General features: G+C 39.6%; 1 protein-coding gene across 2 annotated transcripts in view; it reads left to right on the top strand.

Moving 5' to 3' along the window:
* Positions 1 to 26383, top strand: part of stxbp2 (syntaxin binding protein 2) — a 97104-nt gene that overhangs the window by 10337 nt on the left and 60384 nt on the right. For both annotated transcript variants that reach the window (XM_072248082.1, XM_072248083.1), the window contains 4 exons: positions 14468 to 14517; positions 17343 to 17424; positions 18385 to 18461; positions 22174 to 22252. In XM_072248082.1, coding sequence (XP_072104183.1) covers positions 14468 to 14517; positions 17343 to 17424; positions 18385 to 18461; positions 22174 to 22252 — 288 coding nt within the window. The remainder of the gene's footprint in view (positions 1 to 14467; positions 14518 to 17342; positions 17425 to 18384; positions 18462 to 22173; positions 22253 to 26383) is intronic.

The raw sequence follows: 26383 nt of genomic DNA on the forward strand, positions 1-26383 counted from the left end.
ATGCGGAAGGTGCAGGATCAGTCCATTCCAAAGAGGAAGAAAGATCCTAAGGGGAGTAAGGGGAGGCCGTGGATGACAAGGGAAGTAATGGACAGTATAAAAAAAAGAGAAGAAGTATAACATAGCAAAGACGAGTGGGAAGCAGGAGGATTGGGAAACTTTTAAAGAGCAACAGAAGGTAACTAAAAAGACAATACGCAGAGAAAAAATGAGGTATGAAGGTAAACTAGCCAAGAATATAAAGGAGGATAGTAAAAGCTTCTTTAAGTATGTGAAAAGGAAAAAAATAGTTAAGACCAAAACTGGGCCCTTGGTGACAGAAGCGGGTGAATTTATTGTGGGGAACAAGGAAATAGCAGACGAGTTGAACAGGTACTTTGGATCTGTCTTCACTAGGGAAGACACAAACTATCTCCCAGATATAATAGTGGCCAAGGGACCTAGGGTAATGGATGAACTGAAGGAAATTTATATTAGGCAGGAAATGGTGTTGGATAGGCTGTTGGGTCTGAAGGCTGATAAGTCCCTGGGACCTGATGGTCTGCATCCCAGGGTACTTAAGGAGGTGGCTTTAGAAATCGTGGACGCATTGGTAATCATTTTCCAATGTTCTATAGATTCAGGATCAGTTCCTGTGGATTGGAGGGTGGCAAATGTTGTCCCCCTCTTCAAGAAGGGAGGAAGAGAGAAAACAGGGAATTATAAACCGGTTAGCCTGACGTCGGTGGTGGGAAAGATGCTGGAGTCAATTATAAAAAAGTGAAATTACGGCACATCTGAATAGCAGTAACAGGATTGGTCCAAGTCAGCATGGATTTACGAAGGGGAAATCGTGCTTGACTAATCTTCTGGAATTTTTTGAGGATGTAACTATGAAAATGGACAAGGGAGAGCCAGTGAATGTAGTGTACCTGGACTTTCAGAAAGCCTTTGATAAAGTCCCACATAGGATATTAGTGGGCAAAATTAGGGCACATGGTATTGGGGGCAGATTACTGACATGGATTGAAAATTCGCTGGCTGACAGAAAACAAAGAGTAGCGATTAACGGGTCCCTTTTGGAATGGCAGGCGGTGACCAGTGGGGTACTGCAGGGTTCAGTGCTGGGACCGCAGCTGTTTACAATATATATTAACGATCTAGATGAGGGAATTAAAAGTAATATTAGCAAATTTGCCGATGACACAAAGCTGGGTGGCAGTGTGAAATGTGAGGAGGATGTTATGAGAATGCAGGGTGACTTGGACAGGCTGGGTGAGTGGGCAGATGCATGGCAGATCCAGTTTAATGTGGATAAATGTGAGGTTATCCACTTTGGTGATAAGAACAGGAAGGCAGATTATTATCTAAATGGAGTCAAGTTAGGAAAAGGGGTGTTCTTGTACATCAGTCACTGAAAGCAAGCATGCAAGTACAGCAGGCAGTGAAGAAAGCTAATGGCATGTTGGCCTTAATAACAAAGGGAATTGAGTATAAGAGCAAAGAGGTCCTTCTGTAGTTGTACAGGGCCCTGGTGAGACCACACCTGGAGTACCGTGTGCAGTTTTGGTCTCCAAATTTGAGTAACGACATTCTTGCTATTGAGGGAGTGCAGCATAGGTTCACAAGGTTAGTTCCCGGGATGGCGGGACTGTCATATGTCGAAAGATTGGAGTGACTGCGTTTGTTTACTCTGGAATTTAGAAGGACGAGAGGGGATCTTATTGAAACATAAGATTATTAAGGGATTGGACACGCTGGAGGCAGGAAGCATGTTCCCGCTGATGGGTGAGTCCAGAACCAGAGGCCACAGTTTAAGAATAAGGGGTAGGCCATTTAGAACGGAGTTGAGGAAAAACTTTTTCACCCAGAGAGTGGTGGATATATGGAATGCTCTGCCCCAGAAGGCTGTGGAGGCCAAGTCTCTGGATGCTTTCAAGAAAGAGATGGATGAGCTCTTAAAGATAGCGGAATCAAAGGTTATGGGGATAAGGCAGGAACTGGATACTGATTGTGGATGATCAGCCATGATCACAGTGAATGGTGGTGCTGGCTCAAAGGGCTGAATGGCCTACTCCTGCACCTATTGTCTATTGTCTATATAAGTGTTGGCAGAGTTCAAATATTGAAAAATGTAATGAAGGCACAAGTTAATGGCATCCTCAATTAAGTGATTTGCTCTAAAGCAAATTGTAGCGTATCAAGAGGATCTGTAATGGACTTGAGGTAGGCCAACATCAGATGTTCAAAAGTTTTCATAATTACAGAAGTTGGAGCGACTGGTCTATAATCATTAAGTCCGGTGATCTTGATTTTCCTTGGGAAATGGAGTTGTAAGAAAGGCAAACTTTTTTTTTGGAGTTGCCTTCTGATCCATTTTGCAACTGCTTGTAACCCAATAAGCTGTGTTTTAAAAAACCACAAGAGTCCAGTATAATTGTTGTCTATAAAAGTTGACTTTCATTTGCTTGTGTTCCTACCACTGCAGATAATTTCAGTTGATCAACTCTGTACTTGATTTTTTTTTCTTCCCTTGTGATTTCTGACTAGATTTTCACAGTATCTTTTAGCAATAATCGGATAGTATAAGTGGCAAAGATCCACCACTCCTGGATGAGATCAGTGCCTTTTATATGTTTTGATATGATACATGCAAGCTCCCACATCTCTGGATGACCCTGTAAATTCAGTATCTGGGCATTCTTCAAGAGGATGAGTCCACAAAAGGCCAGACTGCTTGCCTAGTGGAGTACAGAAGATCTGTATGAATCTAATTGGCTGGAGTATTTGCAGTCCTTTTCAACCTCTCGCTCTGCAGTCTGAAGTTCCCATCTGCTTCAGAAAGTCGTCTATTATACGGGTGCTTATGAAGAGTGCCTCAATAACTACTATCTGATTTGCACTTGGAGCAACCATAATGGAATGCTTTGAGATGTTGGTTTTGGTACAAATCAACTTCTGCCTCAGAGATTACTTGGGTTCACTCCAGTTTGCTATGGCCACAACAGATCAACAGCAGATGTGAAGTTTTCTAGTTCTTCACTCCGCTGTGAACCATCTGGACAACAGGAACTCGTATGTCTGGCTGCTATTCATCAACTACACCTCAGATTCCAACACCATCATCCCATCCAAACTCATCATCAAGCTTTGAGACCAGAGCCTCTGTACCTCCCTCTGCAAATGGATCCCTCATTTCCTCATCAGCAAACTCAGTCATTGAGGATTGGTTACAACATCACACAGGTGTGGCTAAAGTCAACTCCAATGGCATCTTCAAATTTGCTGAGTCACTACTATTGGCGGATGGATCATAGTTGGTGAGTAGTCAGATTCCTGAAGCAAGATAAATCAGAATCAGATCTAATATCACCGGCATATGTCATGAAATTTGTTAACTTTACAGCAGCCGTCCAATGAAATACATGATACACAAATAGAGGGGGGACCCTGAGTTACATTTAGTGTGTGTATGCGTATATATCTACTAAATGGTAAAGTTAAAATGAGTAGTGCAAAACAACAGAAACTTTAAAAGTAGTGAGGTAGTGTTCCTGTGTTCAATGTCCATTTAGAAATTGGATTGCAGAGGGGAAGAAGCTGTTCCTGAATCACTGAGTGTGCCTCTTCAGGCTTCTGTACCTCCTTTCCAACGGTAACATTGAAGAGGGCATGTCCTGGGTGCGGTTGGAATATCCTGACTGGTTGCATCCTGGTCTGGTACAGCAATTAGAGCGTGCAGAAATATAACTACAGAAGCTGCAGTGTATAGTAGGCTCTGCCCAATACGTAACGGGCACATCCCTCCTGCCATAGACACAGGATTTGACCACCTTGCACTAAAATGGACGTTTGTGTTCTAAATCTGGTCTTTCTTGTAAAAATGGTCTAATTTATGATTTTCTTGTGAATGCTGAGTGTATGATGCTATGTGCCTGTGCTGCAAATGTGTTTTTCATTGCACTTGTGCACATGACAACAAACTGGACTTTGTCTCAATGCTTTTATGATTCTGACTTTTGTTCTAAAACAACAATGGAAAAGTAAACCACTGAAGACCTCAAGTGTGCTGTCTATATACTTGTTGACTGAGTTGGCGATTTTTACAATTTCTCCCTGTATCTGCTTATGAATAAGCCAGAAGAGAAGAGATGTGAATCTGATTTTTTTTCTCTCTTGTTCACTAATTAACTGGTAAATTCTGTCTTCACTGAATACCAAACAATACTTTGTCACTTACACCCAAGCTCAAACTTATTTTAGTTCAACATGTGCTTATCCATTAGTTGTTCCATTTTACTAAATGTCTACGAACTTTAAACCTTAATTTGAAATTACTGTACTCCCCCTGCTATTTTAATTGAATATTTCAATCTTCTTTTAAACTATCTTGCATCTTCAAATTCGAACGAGGTTGGAGGCAATATATTGGATACATGGCAACTCTGGCAGGGTCTGCAAGACATTACTTCCTACGAAGGAAAACCCAATAGCATGAATGGCAGCGATGATTCACTACCAGATGAACTCATCGCCTTCTATGCACGCTTTGAAAGGGAGAACACAACTACAGCTGTGAAGATCCCTGCTGCACCTGATGACCCTGTGTTCTCCGTCTCAGAGGTCGACGTTAGGCTGTCTTTAAAGAGTGAACCCTCACAAGGTGGAAGGTCCCAATGGAGTACCTGGTAAGACTCTGAAAACCTGTGCCAACCAACTAGCGGGAGTATTCAAAGAAATTTTCAACCTCAGTGCAACGGATGGAAGTTCCCACTTGCTTCAAAAAGGCAACATTTCCAGTGCCTAAGAAGAATAATGTGAGCTGCCTTAATGACTATCGCCCAGTAGCACTCACACCTACAGTGATGAAATGCTTTGACAGGTTGGTCATGACTAGACTGAACTCTTGCCTCAGCAAGGACCTGGACCCATTGCAATTTGCCTATCGCCACAATAGGTCAACAGTAGACGCAATCTCAATGGCTCTGCACACGGCTTTAGAACACCTGGACAACACAAACACCTACTCCAGGATATTGTTCATCCACTATAGCCATCATTCCCACAATCCTCATTGAGAAGTTGCAGAACCTGGGCCTCTGTACCTCCCTCTGCAATTGGATCATCGACTTCCTAACAGGAAGACCACAGTCTGTGCGGATTGGTGATGACATCTCCTCCTTGCTGACGATCAACACTGGCGCACCTCAGGGGTGTGTGCTTAGCCCACTGCTCTACTCTCTATATACACATGACTGTGTGGCTAGGCATAGCTCAAGTACCATCTGTAAATTTGCTGATGATACAACCATTGTTGGTAGAATCTTAAGTGGTGACAAGTGGAATGAGATGCCTACTAGTGGAGTGGTGTTGCAGCAACAACCTGGCACTCAACGTCAGTGAGACGAAAGAGCTGATTGTGGACTTACAGGAAGGGTAAGACAAAGGAACACATACCAATCCTCATAGAGGGATCAGAAGTGGAGAGAGTGAGCAGTTTCAAGTTTCTGGGTGTCAAGATCGCTGAGGATCTAACCTGGTCCCAACATATCGATGTAGTTATAAGGAAGGCAAGATAGTGGTTATACTTTATTTGGAGTGTGAAGAGATTTGGCATGTCAACAAATACACTCAAAAACTTATCTCGTTGTACTGTGGAGAGCATTCTGACAGGCTGCATCACTGTCTGGTATGGAGGGACTACTGCACAGGAACTGAAAGAAGCAGCTGAAGGTTGTAAATCTTGTCAGCTCCATCTTGGGCACTTGCCTTCAAAGTACCCAGGACCTTAGGGAGCGGTGTCTCAGAAAGGCAGTGTCCATTATTAAGGACCTCCAGCCCCCAGGGCATGCCCTTTTCTCACTGTTGCCGTCAGGTAGGAGATACAGAAACCTGAAGGCACATACTCAGCGATTCAGTAACAGCTTCCTCCCCTCTGCCATTCGATTTCTAAATGGACATTGAATCTTTGGACACAACCTCACTTTAATATACAGTACTTCTGTTGCATGTTTTTTCTAATCTATTCAATGTACATAATTGATTTGCTTGATTATTTACTATTATTATTTTGATTTTATTTATTTTTTTCCCTGCTAGATAATGTATTGCATTAAACTGTTGCTGCCAAGTTAATGAATTTCACGTCACATGCCGGTGATAATAAACCTGATTCTGAACTTCATTTAAAATACTTTGCAGATTTGTAATAGTTTTGGCAATTCTTATTACAAGACTTTAATTTTAAAAGCACTTGAAAATATTTTGGAACTCTTGCCATCTATGTTGTTATCATTAAGATCTTGGTAGCAATTATATAAAGTTCTTATTAAACTGTTGCTTGAATTCTGAAAACACTAAGTTTCTGTATTTGTAAACTTGTGGGTTAGCACAGAACATTTAAATTATAGCATTTCACAGATAGTGAACTTGCCTTCTCGAGATTGATCAGGCAACATTTTCTGAATTTATTATCAACTGTTAACAGTGAGATGAGCAGACAGAATTGACCTGTTAATTTTATTTTCAGCCTCTCTTGTGGTCCATTTCATAACTTTAAATTCTATTGTCTTTCTTCATCATTGGATCAAAATCTCAGAACTCTTCCTAGAAACGTATCAGTTCAAATTTGATTTTGCTTGTTGAAATGGGTATTGGAAATAAGTTCTGGCTTCTTTAATGCTGCTTGTTTTGTCAATGCTTTTAAAAATAGACATTGTGAAGTCTTTCACAAACACTATTGATGAACAATAATAGACTTAAGTGTAGTCCCCCTGGCCAGCCTTAGGGCTGCTCAGCTCGCTGTTGTCTAGGGAAACAGCCCTCTGCCCTGCCAGACTGGGTAGTAGTTAGTGTGGATGCTGTGTGATGTACCCTGCCCGGCCCAAATAACAGACAATTCACCAGATACTATTAAATCAGTTACAGTTCATAGATATTACTGGAACTATATAATAAATAGATAATAAAATATAAAAGGAAAATAAAAGGCTCCATGCCTATCAAAGTTCAATCTCTTTCTGCACAAACAATTGGAGCTCAGGACCCTCCTTCTTCACCCTGCGATCCCCTTGGACCACCTCGACCTGCTGCCTGGGACCCACAACGGTGGTCGACCAGACGCTCCACACGAATCCGTCTCCGTCTCCTCTCCTCGCCGAACACCCTGGACCTCGGACTCCTGCTTGGGGTCCGACCCCGTTAGCGGACTCACAGCACCTGGTCTATCCTCTGTCTCTCTCTCTCCCGCCTTCTGCCCAAAAACCTGCGCATCACACTAACTTACAGACACACCGAAAAAATAACATCTATCCCAATTAGCTTGTTCATCCTCTTATCAGTAACATGATCCAAACAACTGCTAGCGGGAGGACTTTCTCAGCAGTTAACTTAACAAAGAGGCCAATTCAATTATAACATAACAAAGAAGCCATTTTAATTAGACTACGCAGTAACATAAAAGAAGAAACCCCTTACATAAGGAATTTCAAAGTTAAAATTAGTCCAGTTTATTGTCATTATTGAAGAAAATATTTTCAGTGAGATTAATAAAGAAGTTCAGTAAAAATAATCCAGGACAGATCCTGCAAAAGAAAATGCCATTAATGGAGAATGCTTGGAGAAATGTATAGCTAGCCATAGGTGTTTGGTACATATTAACAAATGGGGTTGCAGATTTAGAGTTGCTTTTTTTTGGCACTAATCTATTATTTATATTTTAAATATTGCTGTGCTGCTGCAAAACATTGTATTTCACAACATACTACATGTTAATGATAATAAACCTAATTCAGATTTGTCTGTTGCCGGAGAGAGCTTTATGAAGTGTTTGAGGATTTGGAAATCCTCACTATGAAAGTGAGAATGGGTGTGGTAGTGAAATGAGATTAAGAATGAGATGGGCTATGGCCACAGGGTTATTGAAATTCAAATCGGCAAATATTTGGGTTTGTAATGTGGATTAGTTTTGAATTGTAGTTGTGTCTACAGAAGAGAGAGGGTCTAATGTTGCTCGTTACAGATTGGTTTTATTGAAGGTGATTCTTTTTTTAAATGTAGGGAGCATCTTTCCCTTATCTGAAGAGTCTAGAGCTAGCAGCCATGGAATAAGGGCCTACTGCAGAAGAACCACCTCACTTAGGCTACGTCCACACTATGCCGGATAATCTTGAAAACGCTGGTTTCAAGTAAAAACGACAGGCGTCCACACTAAGCGTTTTTCAAAATATCTCCGTCCACATTAGGCGGATATTTGGGCGAATCTCCTCCTACTGGGCATGCACAAGGAACGCAGAAAACAAGCGAAGAGGAAACGATATACTTCGTGCGCGTTTGTCCAGTTACAGAGTAGAAAAACTTTAAAGGAATTGCTCTTGGCTCTCGCACAGAAGGACTTAAAACTTAAAAAAAACAAATGCTGGAGCGTGTAGAGGCAACCGACAGGGAGTTCACGGACAGTATGACCCAGCTGACGACGAACATTGAAAAACTAACTCTGTTACATTAATAAAGCATCTTGTTAAATGTATAAAACGTCTGCATCAGTGTTATTTTGTATTTCCATACAATGTTACATTAGGCTGTTACACATCTATTGTCAGAGAAGTACTTGCATAAATAGGTAAACCACCTTCATACAAGCAAGGACAGAAAACAGGGCGAAGTGACTATACTTACTTATTCAGTAAGCTATGGGTCAACTGGCTTCAGTCTCGTCCGTCTGTTCTGAAATTGTTAGGTGGTTGCGTTCAAGAAGACAACGAAATGCCGTGCTACGAACATCTGTTCTGGCACGTCATGACAGCACTTTTAAATAGTCAAAAAAGCTCACTTTACAGTTTAACTCTCACGCCGTTCACACCGACTGCGCGTTATAACAGCTCGCGCAGTACCAAGCAGAAGCAGAAAAAGCATTGTTGTTGTGGTGTCATGACAGCGTTTTAAAATCTCTCCGGTTACCCCGTACACACTACGCCGGATATTAAGCGTTTTCAGATTTATTCACTCAGGAGAGTGTTTTTGAAAATCTCCGTTTTCGGGGGCTGAAAACACCATTTCAGTGTGGACGGGAGGGCAAAACGAAGAGAAAAAGCTTTGTTTTCAAAATTATCCGGCGTAGTGTGGACGTACCCTTAGCATTGTGAATGCAGGGAATTATTTACTTAAGCAATAGTATGTTGAACCACAAAGGGAACTGAGACATTAGAAAATGGTGAAGAATGGAAGGAACATGGATGACCGGCTGCAACATTGAATGGAGATGGGATGGGAAAGAGAAAATTATAGAGGAGCTGATTAAAGTAGCCATCGATTTGCCCTTGCTCTGTTTTCTAATGAGTCTATATGAGTTGGTTCCATGGAACCATGGGACAGTGTGGAAACAAAACATTCAACCCAGCTGCTGATGTTTTTGCTGCTTGAACTGCTTTGGCCAATCACACCTGCTCACTCGTTTTGGCTTGGAAAGGAGTATTATTAAAAGATGTAAACACGTGATTCTGCAGATACAGTACTGGAATCCAAGGTAACGCACACAAAGTGTCAGAGGAACTCAGCAGGTCAGGCAGCATCTATGGAAATGAATAAACAAAGACTCTCAGTTTATTCATTTCCATAGATGCTGCCTGACCTGCTGAGTTCCTCCAACATTTTGTGTGCGTTATTTTATACTAAAAAAAACATCCCTTGGACTAACATTGTAGTAACATAGCCACATTTCTGTGGAGCACTATTCTTCAGTTCTTTAGACAATACTCTCAAGGCTTGTATCCTCTCATAATCACTGGCACATAATGATTGCTTTGATATATCCTGGCTACCCATTAGCTCTGAGATGTGCTGACAAAATGGCTTTTGTTTTCTGTATTTCTTTATTGAATTGTACATCATTAGTGTTCATGTATAGTATATCAGTTGCTCTGCTGCCTGTCAGCCCCAGGAATGTAAATGCAGTTTGTCTATAGTTTGCATTACAGTATTTGTGCTTATGGTTGTGAGAGCTTATGAAGGGTGTATTTTTCCCCTCCCAGATCCCAAAGATATGCTGACTATTTTAAATTATCCCTTAAATGGCAAAGGGTTCAAAAGGGTGTTGATGGTCAGGTGAGGGTAAGTGAGAAAGAACATGCTTCATCGGATCTGGAATGACAATCATTTTGTTGTCCCTTTACTCTCGTTTACTGAAGAATGACAATAAAAATCTTGAATAATAAACACACAAGTGTCAATGGGCGGCATAGTGGCTTTGCTGTTAGCATATTGTGTTAAAGTGTCAGCGATCACTGACTGGGGATCAATTCTTGCCATTGTCTGTAAGGAGTCTCCGCATGAACACATAGATTTCCTCCGGGTGCTCTGGTTTCCTCTCGTATTCCAACGAAGTGCAGGTTAGGGTTAGTAAGTTGTGAGCACATGATGTTGGTGCTGGAAGCATGGCTACGTTAGCAGGCTGCCCAGCAAAATCCCCACTAATTTTATTTGACACAAATGACATATTTCATTACGTTTCAATGTACGTGTGACAAATAAAGTGAATCTTTAAAAAGCTAATCTTTAAAATCTTCAACAATGCTGGAAATCCAGAGCAAAGCACAAAATGCTGTAAGAATTTGGGTCAGGCCTGACCTGAATTTTTTTCTGTGAGGGAAGCATAAGTTGCAGGTCTCTGGGAGTGTATGAGAAGAGGTGGGGGGTGACGGGTTTGACAGCATTCCTTTGTTGACATGAGAGATTGAATAGCATTCACCTGAGTTTGGCTGATGAGACATTTGAAGTTTATGTGAACAAAGAGCTTTCATTTATATGGCTGGAAGTCTCAAGACTTGAGAATCATTAAAGCAGCTTGAAGTAAAATATTAAAAATAAAGTGCAGTGTTGAAGAGTGTTCACTTTTGTAATTTTTCCCTGTACTGTATGTTTTACAATAAACAGTTCTGTGGAATGTTCTTCAGCCAGAAGCACTTCTGGATTGACTTAGCTGCTGAGAATTGGCAGCATTTTTTGCATTATGTTAGATTTCCAGTATCTGCTTGTTTTCTTGTTTTTTTTTGCAATAGCTGTTTTGTTGTCTGAGTTCTAAATTGATCTGTATTTGACTTAAAATTTTAAGTATTTTAGTTTTTGCAGATTGTTTAAAGTAAACCATTTTCAAAAACAGACACGATCACAATAGTGTGTACTGGACCAAACAAGGAATATGTACCATTGCTCAATGTCTTAAACATCTACTGTTATCTTGCTCATTTTCAGAGAACTTTCTTCCACTACACGTTCTTTAGCCACACAAGTATTAGTCCATCTTCCCTGGAATGCATCTTTCCTGTAAATTCAGTAAGAGTTGTTAAAGTTGCTGTTGGTTTTGTGGTGGAACTCTTAAGTTGTCATATAGACTAACATTATTCAAAGTGGTTCAAGGAATCCTCAAATTGATGCTTTGCCACAAAGACAGCATAGGAGCAAGTGAGCAATTGTGCATGGTCAAAGAGGCAGGATTTGAGCTGAGGCTTAAGAGGAAAGCAGGGAGGTTGAGGAAAAGAATTCTGTGCAATTAAAAGTTAGACTTTTTTTTTAAAAAAGAAACACTAGCTTTTCTGCACTGGACAGAATCTAGGAAGTTGAACAGTATATTTATTAAATTTTGCACAGCAAGCTTTGGTTTATTGAGTGTAAATATTGGCTTTTAAGTGTTTGGAAAGGGTTGTTTGGGCTCAGATCATGAGCCAGTGTATTAGACCATAGAACAGCACAGGCCCTTCAGCTCATGATGTTGTGCCAACCCCTTTACCTACTCCTTTTATCTAACATTTAACCCCTGCATGGCCCTCCATTTTTCTTTCATCCATGTGTCTAAATCTCTTAAGTGTACCTAATGTATCTAACTGTACTACCACCCACAGCAGTGCATTTTATGCACTTGCCACGCTTTTGTATTTTAAAAAAAACCTCTGACATCAACTGCTTGGCAGCAAATGAGCAACAAGAGCTCGTGCTACACTAGCATATTTATTGAATAATAATTGCTAAGTTCTGCATGTTATCTTACAATTTGAGCAAGTGTTGCAGGATAGTACTAAAATGTATTCCAACTTGTTAGAGTTGAGTACTTACAACGGTTCATAGACATCTTGAATTCTTAAGGCTGTTATACACCACAGCATCTTGGCCTTTCAAAATAGAGGTTTTCTGAGGCTTTATGTATGTTTTAGGTACTGCTGCTTTTGGATTTTCTATTTAAATACAGAAGAAATATCTACAGAATATATATACAGAAGTAATAAATGCCTCAAAAGATTGAGTTTAGAAAAGTGTACTAGAACTTTCTGAAATACTTCACTTTTAAGTGATGGCATTATTTATGACATTTTAATCTAAGTTTCCATCTAAATATTGTCATGAATGTGAATGTTCTGCATTGAGTGCATTCCAGAGATTCATCAACGTCTCCTTTTCCTAGTACTGTCATTTTAAGTGAGTCACGACAGATGAAGTATTTAAAGATCTTGACATTGTGACAGCAGAGTGAATGGAAATGACCAAGCTATGCACAATAATTTGGAGATTAGATGGATATTAGACTTGGGAGGTATTTTTTCATTGAGCTGTTTCGTAACCAGGTCGGTAAAGGTGGTATCAGTAGGTTAGGAAGAATGGGAGTGGAGGCATGAATGGGACTTATTGCAAATTAGCATACCAGCAACAGAACTTTGGATGAACTTTAATCGGACAATAGGACGTAGAATGAAGGCTGAGGCTGCCTGTATCTGAGGGTTTCTGCAATAAATGATCTGAGATAGGGATAACTACAAATGACACAATGGAGATGAGATGTGATCTTGGTATCAACCTGATCAAAGGTTAATGTTCAGGTTAACTTCAGTGAATTCATAGTCATCGGCACAGAAACTGACCCTTCTGCCTACTTTGCCCATACCTCCCTTGAATACACATCGACTAGTACTTGGTCCGCAGCCTAGAATGCCTTGGTAAATTAAATATTCATTCCAATACCTTTATAAACATCGTGGGAATACCTAATGCTACTTTCCACTCGGGCAGCATTCCAAACTGCAGTCACCTGGATAGCAGTAAAATTCCTCCAACCCTCAAACTCTTTACCTGGAACCTATGCCCTCTGGTATGGGATGTCTGGTATGGGATGTCTCTTCTATGGAAGGAAAAGGTTCTTGTACCCACCTTCTCTATGCCTCTCATAATTAGGGGTATTTCGATAATTTATTTAAATTATTTTTATCAGTCCATTTTCAAATTCAGAAGGTTGCTGTGCAAGAAGAATGAGTTGGTGGCTATGGAACTATAATAATATTGCAACTCATGTATTGTGATTTAATAATTATGGAATCAAATGGGTTAATTATAAATAAGCTAGCATCATATTCTGTGAAGTTCAAGGTTTTTTCTATTTACTATTACTGTATTTTCATTGCAGTAATTTGCGCTTTTGTAAAATCCTTGGTGTTTGAGCAAATCTTATCAGGGTGCAGATTCCCATTTTGTATTTTAATAAAATAAGGCAGGCTACAGACTCCTGCTGTTTTTCCAGGATTATTAATGTCTAATGGTGTTAATGATCATACTTTCCCCTGCAAGTATGTGGAGAAACGATATAAATTTCATCTGATTTGACAAATTAATTGAATTTAGGGTAGTTTTCCATTTTTATCAGCACAAAACACTAGAGGAACTCAGCCGGTCAAGTAACATCTGTGGAAATGAATAAACAGTTGATGTTTCAGATCGAGACCCTTTATTCAGATAAGGATGAAAGGCCTTGGCCTGGAATGTCAGCTGTTTATTCCTCTCCGTATTTGCTGCAAAGTTCCTCCAGAATTTTGTTGGAAATCCAGAGCAGCACGCATCTGCAGGATCTCTTGTGTTCATGATTTCCGTGCATTCCATGAATTACAGGAGGAAACTAAATATCAGTTTTCAGCTTTGTACCCTTTGAATTTGACAAAAACGTAAACCATTAAGAATTTTGAGGACTTAAAAAAAGGGTTTTTGATAGCTGTTAATGTCTGAATAAATTCATAAGTGCAAACTAGAGGATAATATTATGACAAGTAGTATTACAGCTATGTGCGACTTATTTGTATTGCAGCTTGCAAAAATACTTAAGGCACCATGTGTACAATACAGATTATATTACAGACAAGTACCAATTTTTGTAAAATTTAACTTTAGCTGATTCTGTTCATTTGAAAAATACCTACTCTTTAGGAAAAAAATTGAGAGCTTGAATCACACATTTCTTGAGGGTTATTTGAAGAACATTTAAATTCTCTGTATTTAGATCTGTTTGCTGAATGTTTATAATTTGATTTTTAAGGATATAACTTGGCCATCCGCTGCTGTTTTAATGTCAGCAATGCCCTTGTTGCTTTGCAATGTAACATAAGCAAAATTTGTTTTTTTTTGTCCCTCCCATTTCTTCAATTTCTGGTAGTTTAATTGTTTGTTTTCCCTTTTTTAGAAATCTTATCTGGAGTGATAAAGGATTTGAAGAAGGACGGAGAATGGAAGGTTTGTGACAGCTTGTTTCTGAATAACACAAATGCTTTAGCATTATTGGATTGGAGTGTAAAATTGTTATTTTCCTTGTATTTTTCTTGTAGTTTAACTTTCCTATGCTTATTTGATCCTTTATATATTGACCTGTACTGTATACATGTAATTGTTCAGTGAATTTTCTAATAATCATAGTGCAGTTGCTTCTGTATTTTTCTAGAAACTTCTTAGTTTTTAGTATCACATGTCACGCTACTTGAATGTGTCTATTTTATAGTTATCAATGGAATTTTGTTATCTTTTTTCTGAGTATGGGACAACTATAATTGTTTATTTTCTTTTCTTTGTTCTCTCAACTTCTGTCATTCATTTTCCGCTCATGTAATGCTTAATAAGATTGTAAGTGTTAAGTTTTATACCTCATTCTTGACTTCTAAAGCACTTTTGGATCTCAGAAGTATTAGCATCCACAGCTTAGAGAGAAGAGGCAGAGGCTGTCTTTGGGCTTTGTGTTTAGTCATTCATTTGAACTTCATTAGTACAAATGTTGCAGATCTTTGAACTGGTGCTTTAGAAGTTTTTTGTTGATTATGGTGGACATTGAAAATATGAGATGTTCTGTGCTTGAAGTATCAACAATTCTACAGTCATTTTGTGATTATTTATTAGTTTATACTTTAAGATGAAAGTCGTACTAACAAGCCCTAGTGATAAACTGGCTTAGTGTGTGGACAGCCTCTCTTCTGGACACCCCTCTAGAGTTAGAATGCGGCCTTCTAAGTACAAATGTTGATGTCTAAAGTTGAAATACCTACATCCACATCTTGCACATAAATGGCAGGATAATGAAATTTTCCATAATAACTAACACAGAATGCAAAATATTTGATCACAAACAGGAGAAAGTCTGCAGATGCTGAAAATCCAAGCAACACACACAAAATGCTGGAGGAACTCAGCATGCCAGGCAGCATCTATGGGGGGAGGGAGGGGGAGTACAGTGGACATTGTTGCCTTCTGTCTTTTTCACCAGTCAACTTCCTAGCTCTTTGCTTCATCCCTCCCCCTCCAAGTTTCACCTATCACTTAGTGTTTCTCTCTCCCCTCTTCTTCTCCCTGCCCCCCCCCCCCCCACCTTTCAGATCTACTCAGCTTTTTTTCCCTCCAGTCCTGCCGAAAAGTTTCGGCCCGAAATGTTCACTGTACTTTTTTCCATAGATGCTGCCTGGCCTGCTGAGTTCCTCCAGCATTTTGCGTGTGATGCAAAATATTTGAATCATGTTAGTCTTTGCACATTTCTAGAAGTGCTAGATAATGTTCTTCTTGATATGCTGAAATGTAAGCCTAAGGCCACTGATTTAAAGAGAACACCATGTGAATCAGTTGATGCTTAGAATAGAGGTTAATGTACTAGCTAAGAAGCTCTTGACAATTTCAGAGGATCCAGAATTTATAAGTTCAAATAAAAGTGCAAGAAATTAGATGTTGGAAGAGTGAATGCATTTTCCTCATTCAATAAATTGACTTAAGATGGGCAAATTATAGAAAGATCGATAGATGCGTGCTTGTTGGGGGAAAATGTTAAACCAGGGCAGGACCCTGGGGAGTGTTGTAGAACAGAGAGACCTAGGAGTACAGGTACACAAGTTTCTGTCAGTGGTGCAAAAGGCTTATGTCAATCTGTTAGGGTTGCTTATTGTATCCAGTACTCCCGATGTGGCCTTCTGTACATCAGTGTGACCAAACATAGACTGAGGGGGGAGCCGCTTTGTCAAGCACCTTTGCTCCATCCACAGAAAACAAGATTTCCTGGTAGCCAACCACTTTAATTCCCATTTCCATTCCAATATGCCAATCCATGGCTTCATCTACTAACGTGATGAGGCCAGTCTCAGGTTGGTGGAGCCTCCAACATGATAGCATGAATATCCTGTAACTTTTCCCTCCCTTTCCATTTCCCACTCTGGCTCCCCGCTTATCTCTTCTCCTCTTCTCACTTGCCTAATACCTCCCACTGGTGCCCCTCATCCTTCCTTTTACGCATGGCCCACTGTTCTCCCCTATTAGATAACGTCAACCCTTTACCTTTCTCCACCTACCAGCTCCCAGTTTCTCACTTCACGCCCTTGACCCACTCACCTCCCCCCCCCTCCCAATCTGGCTTCACCTATCACCTGCCGGCTTGTACTCCTTCCCCTCTCCCACAACCTAATTCCTCTTCCCCTTTCCTTTCCAGTCCTGATGATGGGTCTCACCCCAAAACGTCAGCTGTTTATTCCTCTCCATTGATGCTGCCTGACCTGCTGAGTTCCTCCAGCATTTTGTGTGTGTTAAACACAAAATAATCTGCAGATGCTGGGGTCAAAGCATCACTCACAACATGCTGGAGGAACTCAGCAGGTCGGGCAACATCCGTGGAAAAGATTGGTCGACGTTTCAGGACGGAACCCTTCGTCAGGACGAAGTTTGAGTTCCTCCAGCGTGTTGTTTTGTGTATGTTACTCTGGATTTCCAGTATCTGCAGAATCTCTTGTGTATGTGTCCATGCCTGCATTCATTAGAGGGGGCACTGAGTACGAGTGTCATGTTACAGTTGTATAAGACAGTGGATAGATTGATCTGAAATTATTTTGTGAAATTATGCTTGCCATGCTATTAGAAAGATGTGATTAAGCTAGAGAAGGTGCAGGAAAGATTTGAGTGATGTTGCTGGGACAATAGGGCTTGAGTTCTGAGAAGACACAAAATGCTGAAAGAACTTCCCCTTGGACGTTTTGGATTTCTACTGTTTTTATGTGTCAAAATTGCATTTAATTTAACTTTGTCTAAACCTTTACTAGGTGTTACTCGTGGATCACCTGAGCATGAGGATCTTATCTTCCTGCTGCAAGATGTCAGACATCATGGCAGAAGGCATAACCAGTAAGTTGAGCAGATCTCCAACACAACCATTGACCTGATTTCATAATCAGGAAGGAGACAGAGAGCAGTCGATTGAAAGGTGGTACATATTCTAGGGATTTAGAGAAGCAATTTTACAATTATGACTCCATGATTTGCTCTTTAACTCGAAAATACTCATTTCAGACAGATTATTAAACCATTTTACACCACAACTTTGAGCTATAATTTAAATTAATGAACTATAATTGACTAGAGCTATAAAGACAATGTTGTCAACTTCATTATTGGCATCATCAGCTTTAATGTGAAAGTTGCCTTATTAAAGTACTAACAGATGTTGAACACCATCTTAGCCAATAGTAAAATTTAATAAAATCCATGAAATAAGAAACAAGCCTATTACTCAGTTATCATTAATCTTAAACTCTAATGATGGGGAAAGCATCCTCCTTGTTCCCTGCATTTCCCCTTTGTGTCAAGTTTCACTACACATTCTTGAAGGGAACAAACTGATTGAACCTCTGTTCTGGCAATAATTAAAGAGAAAGGAATCAGTGTGAAATAGGAGTGAAAGACTATTTAGATATTTCAGTATTGTGTAACACTATTTGAAGAAAGGCAGAATGTTTGTTAATGCAGTACACTGCAGTTTTCAACTTAGGATCTTGTAAAAGTGTCAGAAATTTTCCAAAATTACAATTAAGTTGTTTCCCTTCTAGTTTATTTACAACTAGTGTGAACTTATTGAAGTCAGTATATAACTTCTGTTGCGAAGCTCTTTGCCAAAGTACTATATTCTGCTGTGAAAGATTGATATTAAAAATTCTGTCCTTAATTAGTGAGCATCATTTTCTCTGTACTTGTGTAATGAAAGACGTTATCAGATTCTATATTATACTGTAATGTAAAATGTATTAGTTGCATAATACAATATGGCAACAATTAAAACTCTCTTCTAACATTGATCTATTCTTCCAGTTGTCGAAGATATCAATAAGCGACGGGAACCGATTCCAAGTTTGGAAGCCATCTACTTGATCACACCATCAGAAAAGGTAAGTGCTGAATGCAAGCTGCATGTGCTACTGTCAGTATTACCACACAGGCCATTATGGTTATTTCAATGCACTCTGGGTGTGACACATAGCTATTGCAATATATCGCTTATAATTACGCAAGAATAAAACTCCACCCCCAAAAAGGAACACCACAGTTTGAGGGCTGTGAAAAGGAGGTGTGACCTGCACTGCAGTTATTTAAATCCAAAGTGTCTTGGAGGTAGAAATATGCTGTACCATCAACATGAATTTCATGTTATTGTTATCATGGTAAGCTAGAGCTCAAGTAGTAATTATCAAGCATATGGAACTGCCAGCCACAGTAAGTAGATATTAGGAAAGAGATTTTAGCCTTCTGGAAGAAAAATATGTAGGTGCAATTTCATTCTAGGATGAGACAACAGAGGACACCATGATCAAAGGTGGGGTGAAGAAAATCTGCGGTGTGGTAGAGACTAGAACTGGATTGTAGCATTTTAAGGTTTTCATTGTTATAGGAGGAGACAGCTAGGAAGGGAAGAATTCAAGGAAATATTTGACAGCAAGGATAAGAATATTGTAATCTAGGTGCTCTCAAACCAAAGTTTATGAAAATCAGTGAGCAAAGAGTTGATGAGTTGAGAGAAGGGAGTGGGTTTTGACAATGAGAGGGTTAAGTCTTCTATGCTGCACCAGTTAGAATTGAAGGCACAATTGTTTGCATAATAATACTGCAGCATGATGTTATCAGCTGGAGTTCTTCAAAGAAAATGTGAAATGGTAAGAAAGACTGTAATAGTGAAGGACAGCACGGTAGCATAGCATTATATTGCTATTACAGAGTATCAGCGACCCAGGTTCAATTAACACCGCTGCCCATTTGTACATTCTCCCCATAAACGTTTGGGTTTCCTCTGGCTGCTCAGGTTTTTTCCCACACTCCGAGACAAATGGGTTAGTGGGTTGATTGGTCACATGGGTGTCATTTGATAGCATGAGGCTGGAAGGGACTGTTACTTTTCTGTATCTCGATTAGATAGATAGACATAATATGCTATCCAGTCATCTGCATTTCTCCCATAAAAATTTGCCTCCGGTGGTTAGATGAAAGGTCTCAGCCTGCAACATCGACTGTTTATTCTCCTCCATAGATGCTGCCTGACCTGCTGAGTTCCACCAGCATTTTGTAAATTGCTGCATTTGGTAACCTGATTTTCCCAGTTATATCAGATGTTCTTTGGTTTAGAAATATTATGCTTTAGGTTCTCAAAAGACAAACAATATTTTATAGAGGGATGGACAGCCTTAAATTTTCAGGTTAGTGACCTTTCATCAGAACTAGAGAAGTGTTCTTTCACTGCAAGGGGGATTTGAAATGGAAAAAAAACAAAGGTTGTCCAAGTGATGCAGCGTCTCCAGAATAGTGAAATTAACAGCTGAATGAGGGCAGTTATAGAGAATTAACAGTAAAAGAAGTTGGTGGAACTGGGAGGCAAACACGATTGCTGGAAATCTGAAATACAAGTCTGTAAGTAACACTGAGCAAGGGTTCCCAACCAGTCAGTTAATGGTAGGGATCTATGGCATTTAAAAAAAAGGTTGGGAACCCCTGTATCAGAGGAATTCGGTTGATCAGGCAGTATCTATGATGGGGAAACAGTCGATGTTTCAGACCAAGACCCTTCAGGATTGGAAAGGAAGGGAGCAGAAGCCTGAATAAGAAGGTGGCGGGAAGGGGAGTACAAACTGACAGGTGAGACCAAGTGAGGGGAAGGTAGGTGGGTGCAGGTGGGGTTATGAAGTAAGATGCTGGGACAGAATGGATAGAGGGTAAAGGGTTGAAGTCAAAAAAAATCTCATAAGACAGGACAGGTCCGTGGAGGGAAGGAAGGAGGGGGGAGACAGAGGTAGGTAGGGGAAGTATGATTCCACCGTGCCCCCCACCCCCGCCAAAGTAAGTAAGGAAAAAACTGCAGTTGCTTGTTGCAAATCTGTTCTCAATGTTTTTGCTAAAAGATTTAGGCTAGGCTGGTATTAGCAAATATGGGCACTTTGCTTCCTGGTTGTGTAGCACTAAATGTCTGAAATTTAAATATGTTGGGTGTGCTAAGCAATTTAAGTGTTTCTCATGTTGAATTGTTTGTGGGGTTTATTGCATTAAGGTTTTAAATCTGTTAATTAACTTCTTTACACAAATATAAACACCTGATGAAAAAATGAAGTTAAATAATACTGTAGAAATTCAAATAGTACACAGCTATAATCTTTAAAGATCAGTAGGAATTTAAAAAATGCAACTTCTGGTTAAGGCTGCATAACAGATTGTAATTTTTGATCAGTTGGAAGTTTCACTTATTTAAACTCAACAGTAAAGCCATTCATTCTATGGAATTATCATGGCATTGCCGGCAGTACCATGATCCACTGTTTTCTCCTGTCAGATTCCTCCTTCAACCCTTTACTACTTCCACCTATCACCACCCAGCTTCGTCACCACTCCCCCACGCACCCAACTTCCCCCCGTCTCCTGGTCTCACCTGTCACTTGCCAGCTTGTACTCCTCCCCCTCCCTCCACTTCTTATTCTGGTTCTGCCCCCTTCCTTTCCAGTCCTGACAAAGGGTTTCTGCCTGAAACATCAACTGTTTTTTCCCTTCTGTAGATGTTGCCTGGCCTACTGAGTTGCTTCTGTGTCTCTGCAGTGGTGAGTGCCACCATTGACAAGAATACCATACCCCATGGCATCCCTCTGTGAAAGTTTCACCAGCTCTTGGTTTTCTCCTGCTGAGATAAAATGGACTGGACAAAATTGCAGTGCAAATGTATACACAATGATAGAAGGGCCTTGTGTAAGCCTGGCTGATCTTTAGTTTGTTATCTGATTATTGCAGAGTTGTCGGTTGAATTTCCAGGGTGGTCATGCAGAATGTTTACCTGTCCTGCTAGATTTTTGTCTCAGTGGACAGCAATCTTGTCTTATGATCCTGATAGAGATCTGATAAGACCTATGCAGGAATTTAAAGGAACCTACTTTGTTTATATACACTGTCAAAATCTGTTGATGAGTCTTGAGCTTCTAGATGGAATTTAATTTGTAAATTGCGTTCCTCTCATTACAATTGAAATGGCTTTTACTAGGCACTGTAGATTTTTCTTCATTTGAATTGTTTCAAACATGGATTGAGTTGTGCTAAAGAGGGGCATTTTTGACAAAACGTTATAAAATGGGAGTAAAAAAGAAGAGTTGAATTTCTGGGGCCCCAGTGTTCAATTACTTTGTAAAGGAATAACCAGACTGGGTTTAACTCACGATCACCTAACTGGAAGCCTGCATAATTTCTACAGTTAACTTTGGCAATCTGAAATTGGTCAAAATGCATAAACTATACTATTTCTGGGTCTTCATCTATTTTGAAATTTTGAGTTTGGAACTGAAAGATGAAAAATTAAAACAACATGCCAGTAAGCATTGTTAAAGGGAAGAATAGATTGTAACACATTGGGGCTTAATACTGTTCCGATGAAAAATGTATATCCAACTGTTGTGTGATCAAACCTATTGGATTTTAACAGTGCCAGTGCAATTGATGTCTTTAGATTTGCAACCTTTGTAATGTCAGGCTGAGTTCCAAAGTCGGTAACTAAGGTACCTTAGTTATTCAGAGTTATACATAATACATTATTTGCAAAGTATGCATCTATTTTTTTTTGTTCTGTTATTTTTCTTGTAGTCTGTGCGGGCCCTGATTAATGACTTCAAAGACACACCAACATTTATGTACAAAGTAGCCCACGTGTTCTTCACTGACAGTAAGTTTCTGAATTGTATTCCTTAAGCTTGCAAGAGCTAGTACTAACTTAAATATGCATGTATGTACCATTGTCTCGATGCATTGTAATACTAATTCTAGAGGACAGGGCTATCTATGCAAATCGTTTCAAAATGTAATATGTATGAGCTCTTTGTGGAGGAAGAGGGACATTTGTTTCTCATGTTAACTCACGGAAGCAATATGCCTTGTTATTTTTTGGGTTAATTACAAATGACAGCTGAGGCAAAGCCTAATATATTATAGTATTTGGAAATGAAGTACAGGTTGAATACCACAAATCGGAAATGATTGGGACCTGTGCAGTGTCGGATTAGTGGTTTTGCTGAATCACAGGTGGTTAGCTCAAAGTTCAAAGTGAAATTTATTATCAGAGTACATGCTTGTCACCGTGTACAACCCTAAGAATCTTTTGCTGCGGGCATACTTAGCAAATCTATAGAACAGTAACTGTAAACATCAGGAACTATTGACTGTAAACAAACTGTGCAAATGTAGATATAAATAAATAGCAATAAATAATAAGTATGGAATAACAATGCAACAGAGTCCTTAAAGTATAGCTATCCCCTTGTGTTCAAGATCTTGATGGTTACGTTAGAATTCAATAAACGCCTCTAACCTACATGATGATCACTTCGCCCTACTTTTAAAATACCGTGTAAATAGTACAATATGGATAATAAAGAAAAAATAATAAATGAAAAGCAAATGAAATTTATTACTTAATAAATTTTCATCAGAAACTAACTTGGCAAACTGGTCAACAAACTCAGCAGCTACTTCCTTATCTACTGACTATTTTGCACTACACACTGTATACCATATACACACTGTGCTTGAAATGCTGAAGCATCCCTTCACTGTAATCATACTCGTAATCCAGTCCTAATTCTTCGTGAAATAATTTTGCTTGTTCCTTAACAATCTCTCCTGATAGCCCTACACCTTTGCTTACACAGTTTAAACCACTTTATGAAAATTTTAACTAGTTATGAACATCTTCCATCTTTCATTGTTTTCCTTGTGCACATCTGTTCTTCAGATTCGCTGTCAGTAAAGAAATGGAACAACTTTTCTTTTTGTTTCTTTTATATAAACTGGAAGAGCCAATGTTATACAAGCCATGTATGCTTTTTGCAGACACATCACTGTCGAGTTTTTTCAGAACTTCCACTTTATCTTTTATAGATAACATGTGGTGTTTGCGCTTTACACCACAAGAAGCACTTCCTTTATTCAATGAAGATATGACTGAGGCTATATAAGCATAGGTTATAAAAAGAAATGCAGAACAACACAGAGTAACAACTTGCTTCTTTGAAAGACCCTGCCAACAGCTGTTGCTGCTAATGGCACCACTAAAACAATGGCAATGGGTTGGTGTGGTGTCATGAGAAATTTGAAATTAGGTGAAAGTTATGTCCGAACCAGCAGTGGAATGGGATTGCCAGATTCAAGGTGGCCATTCTGTATTTGAAATGAATACAGAAGTATATGGCAAGAAAAAGCATCCATATTGTAAGTGAATAACTGTAATTGAAATGTTTCTACCTGAGAGAACAGTTTTGAACAGCTGACCTCTTATTTCTAAGGTTAATTAAGATATGCTTTGTATCCCTTTTAATTCAAGACATTTAGAACTTCTTCCAAATTCAGAATACTGTCCTCCTTTGACATTTCCTTTTCTATTGAATCTATCTGGTCAAGTTGGTTTTTTTTCTTAATGTAAGTGCAAAGTTTCATCTTAGACTAGGCCTATGACAATTGGTTATCATTTATTTCCTTTACCCCACACCAACCACCCTTGCCAAAAACTAGATATACTAGCTTTAGCTGCATGAACATTTACACGTAATGGAAATATTATGCAGTAAAACTCTAATTCTGTACCATCTGGACTTGGATGCCAGGCTAACAAGTTTTCTAGATTGTTTGATATTATTAATATTTGAACACATATTTTACTTTAAATGTTACAGTGGTATAATAAATTTTACAGTGAGCCTGCTGAATTCAAAATTCAAAGTAAATTTATTATCAAGGCACATGTTTGTCACCATATGATTCATTTTCTTGTTGGGCATTCATAGTAAATACAAAGAAACACAATAGAATCAATGAAATGCTGCACACACAAAGACAAATGACCAATGTGAAAAGCCAAAAAGTTGTGTAAATACAAAATAGTTTAAAAAACAAAACAGCAATATATAAATAATATTGAAAACAAGTTGTAGGCACCTTGAAAATGAGTGCATAAATTGTGGAATCAGTTCAATGTTGGAGTGACTGAAGATTTCCTCCCTGCTGGTTGAGGGATAATAACTGAACCAGGTGTTGTGGGTCTTGTGGCTGCTGTATCTCCTTCCTTTTGGCAGCAGTGTGACGAGAACATGATCTGGATGGTGAGCATCCTGAATGATGGATGCTACTTTCCTGCACGATGCTCCTGATAGATTTTTAAAAGGGAAGGGAAATGCCAACACACTCGCTCTGGCACAGACTGGCCTATGCTGCTGACCGGTGGTGCTCTGGAACCCAGTCATGGTCCTATTTGCACTCTGGACTCACAGCTCTGGCCTCTCACCCACCTGCATCTGTACTGCTCCGATGTTCTGGACCAATGACTTATCCAGATGCTGAACCATCAAGATTTCTGAATAGTTGAATTCCAGATTAGAAACCATAGAAAAACTACAGTACAGAAACAGGCTTTTTGGCCCTTCTTGGCTATGCTGAACCATTTTCTGCCTAGTCCCACTGACCTGCACATGGACCATATCCCTCCATACACCTCCCACCCATGTATCTGTTCAATTTATTCTTAAATGTTAAAAAAGAACCCGCATTTACCACTTCGTCTGGCAGCTCATTCCATACTCCCACCACTCTCTGTGTGAAGAAACCCCCTCAATGTTCCCTTTAAACTTTTCCCCCCTCACCCTTAACCCATGTCCTCTGGTTTTTTTCTCCCCTTGCCTCAGTGGAAAAAGCCTGCTTGCATTCACTCTATCTATACCCATCATAATTTTATATACCTCATTATATCTCCCCTCATTCTTCTACGCTCCAGGGAATAAAGTCCTAACCTATTCAACCTTTCTCTGTAACTGAGTTTCTCAAGTCCCGGGAACATCCTTGTAAACCTTCTCTGCACTCTTTCAACCTTATTTATATCCTTCCTGTAATTTGGTAACCAAAACTGAACACAATACTCCAGATTCGGTCTCACCAGTGCCCTATACAACCTCATCATAACATTCCAGCTCTTATACTCAATACTTTGATTAATAAAGGCCAATGTACCAAAAGCTCCCTTTACAACCCTATCTACCTGTGACGCCACTTTTAGGGAATTTTGTATCTGTATTCCTAGATCCCTCTGTTCTACTGCACTCCTCAGTGCCTTACCATTAATCCTGTATGTTCTACCTTGGTTTGTCCTTCCAACATGCAATACCTCACACTTGTGTGTATTAAACTCCATCTGCCATTTTTCAGCCCATTTTTCCAGCTGGTCCAAGTCCCTCTGCAGGCTTTGAAAACCTTCCTCACTGTCTACTACACCTCCAATCTTTGTATCATCAGCAAACTTACTGATCCAATTTACCACATTATCATCCAGATCATTGATATAGATGACAAATAACAATGGACCCAGCACTGATCCCTGTGGCACACCACTAGTCACAGGCCTCCACTCGGAGAAGCAATCTTCTACTACCACTCTTTGGCTTCTTCCATTGAGCCAATCTCTAATCCAATTTACCACCTCTCCATGTATACCCAGCGACTGAATTTTCCTAACTAACCTCCCATGCGGGACCTTGTCAAAGGCCTTACTGAAGTCCGTGTAGACAATATCCACTGCCTTCCCATCATCCACTTTCCTGGTAACCTCCTCGAAAAACTCCAATAGATTGGTCAAGCATGACCTACCACGCACAAAGCCATGTTGACTCTCCCTAATAAGTCCTTGTCTATCCAAATGCTTGTAGATTCTGTCTCTTAGTACTCCCTCCAATAACTTACCTACTACCGACGTTAAACTTACCAGCCTATAATTTCCCGGATTACTTTTCGATCCTTTTTTAAACAACGGAACAAC

This window comes from Mobula birostris, chromosome 32 (genome assembly GCF_030028105.1).
Source record: "Mobula birostris isolate sMobBir1 chromosome 32, sMobBir1.hap1, whole genome shotgun sequence".
Taxonomy (NCBI): Eukaryota; Metazoa; Chordata; class Chondrichthyes; order Myliobatiformes; family Myliobatidae; genus Mobula; species Mobula birostris.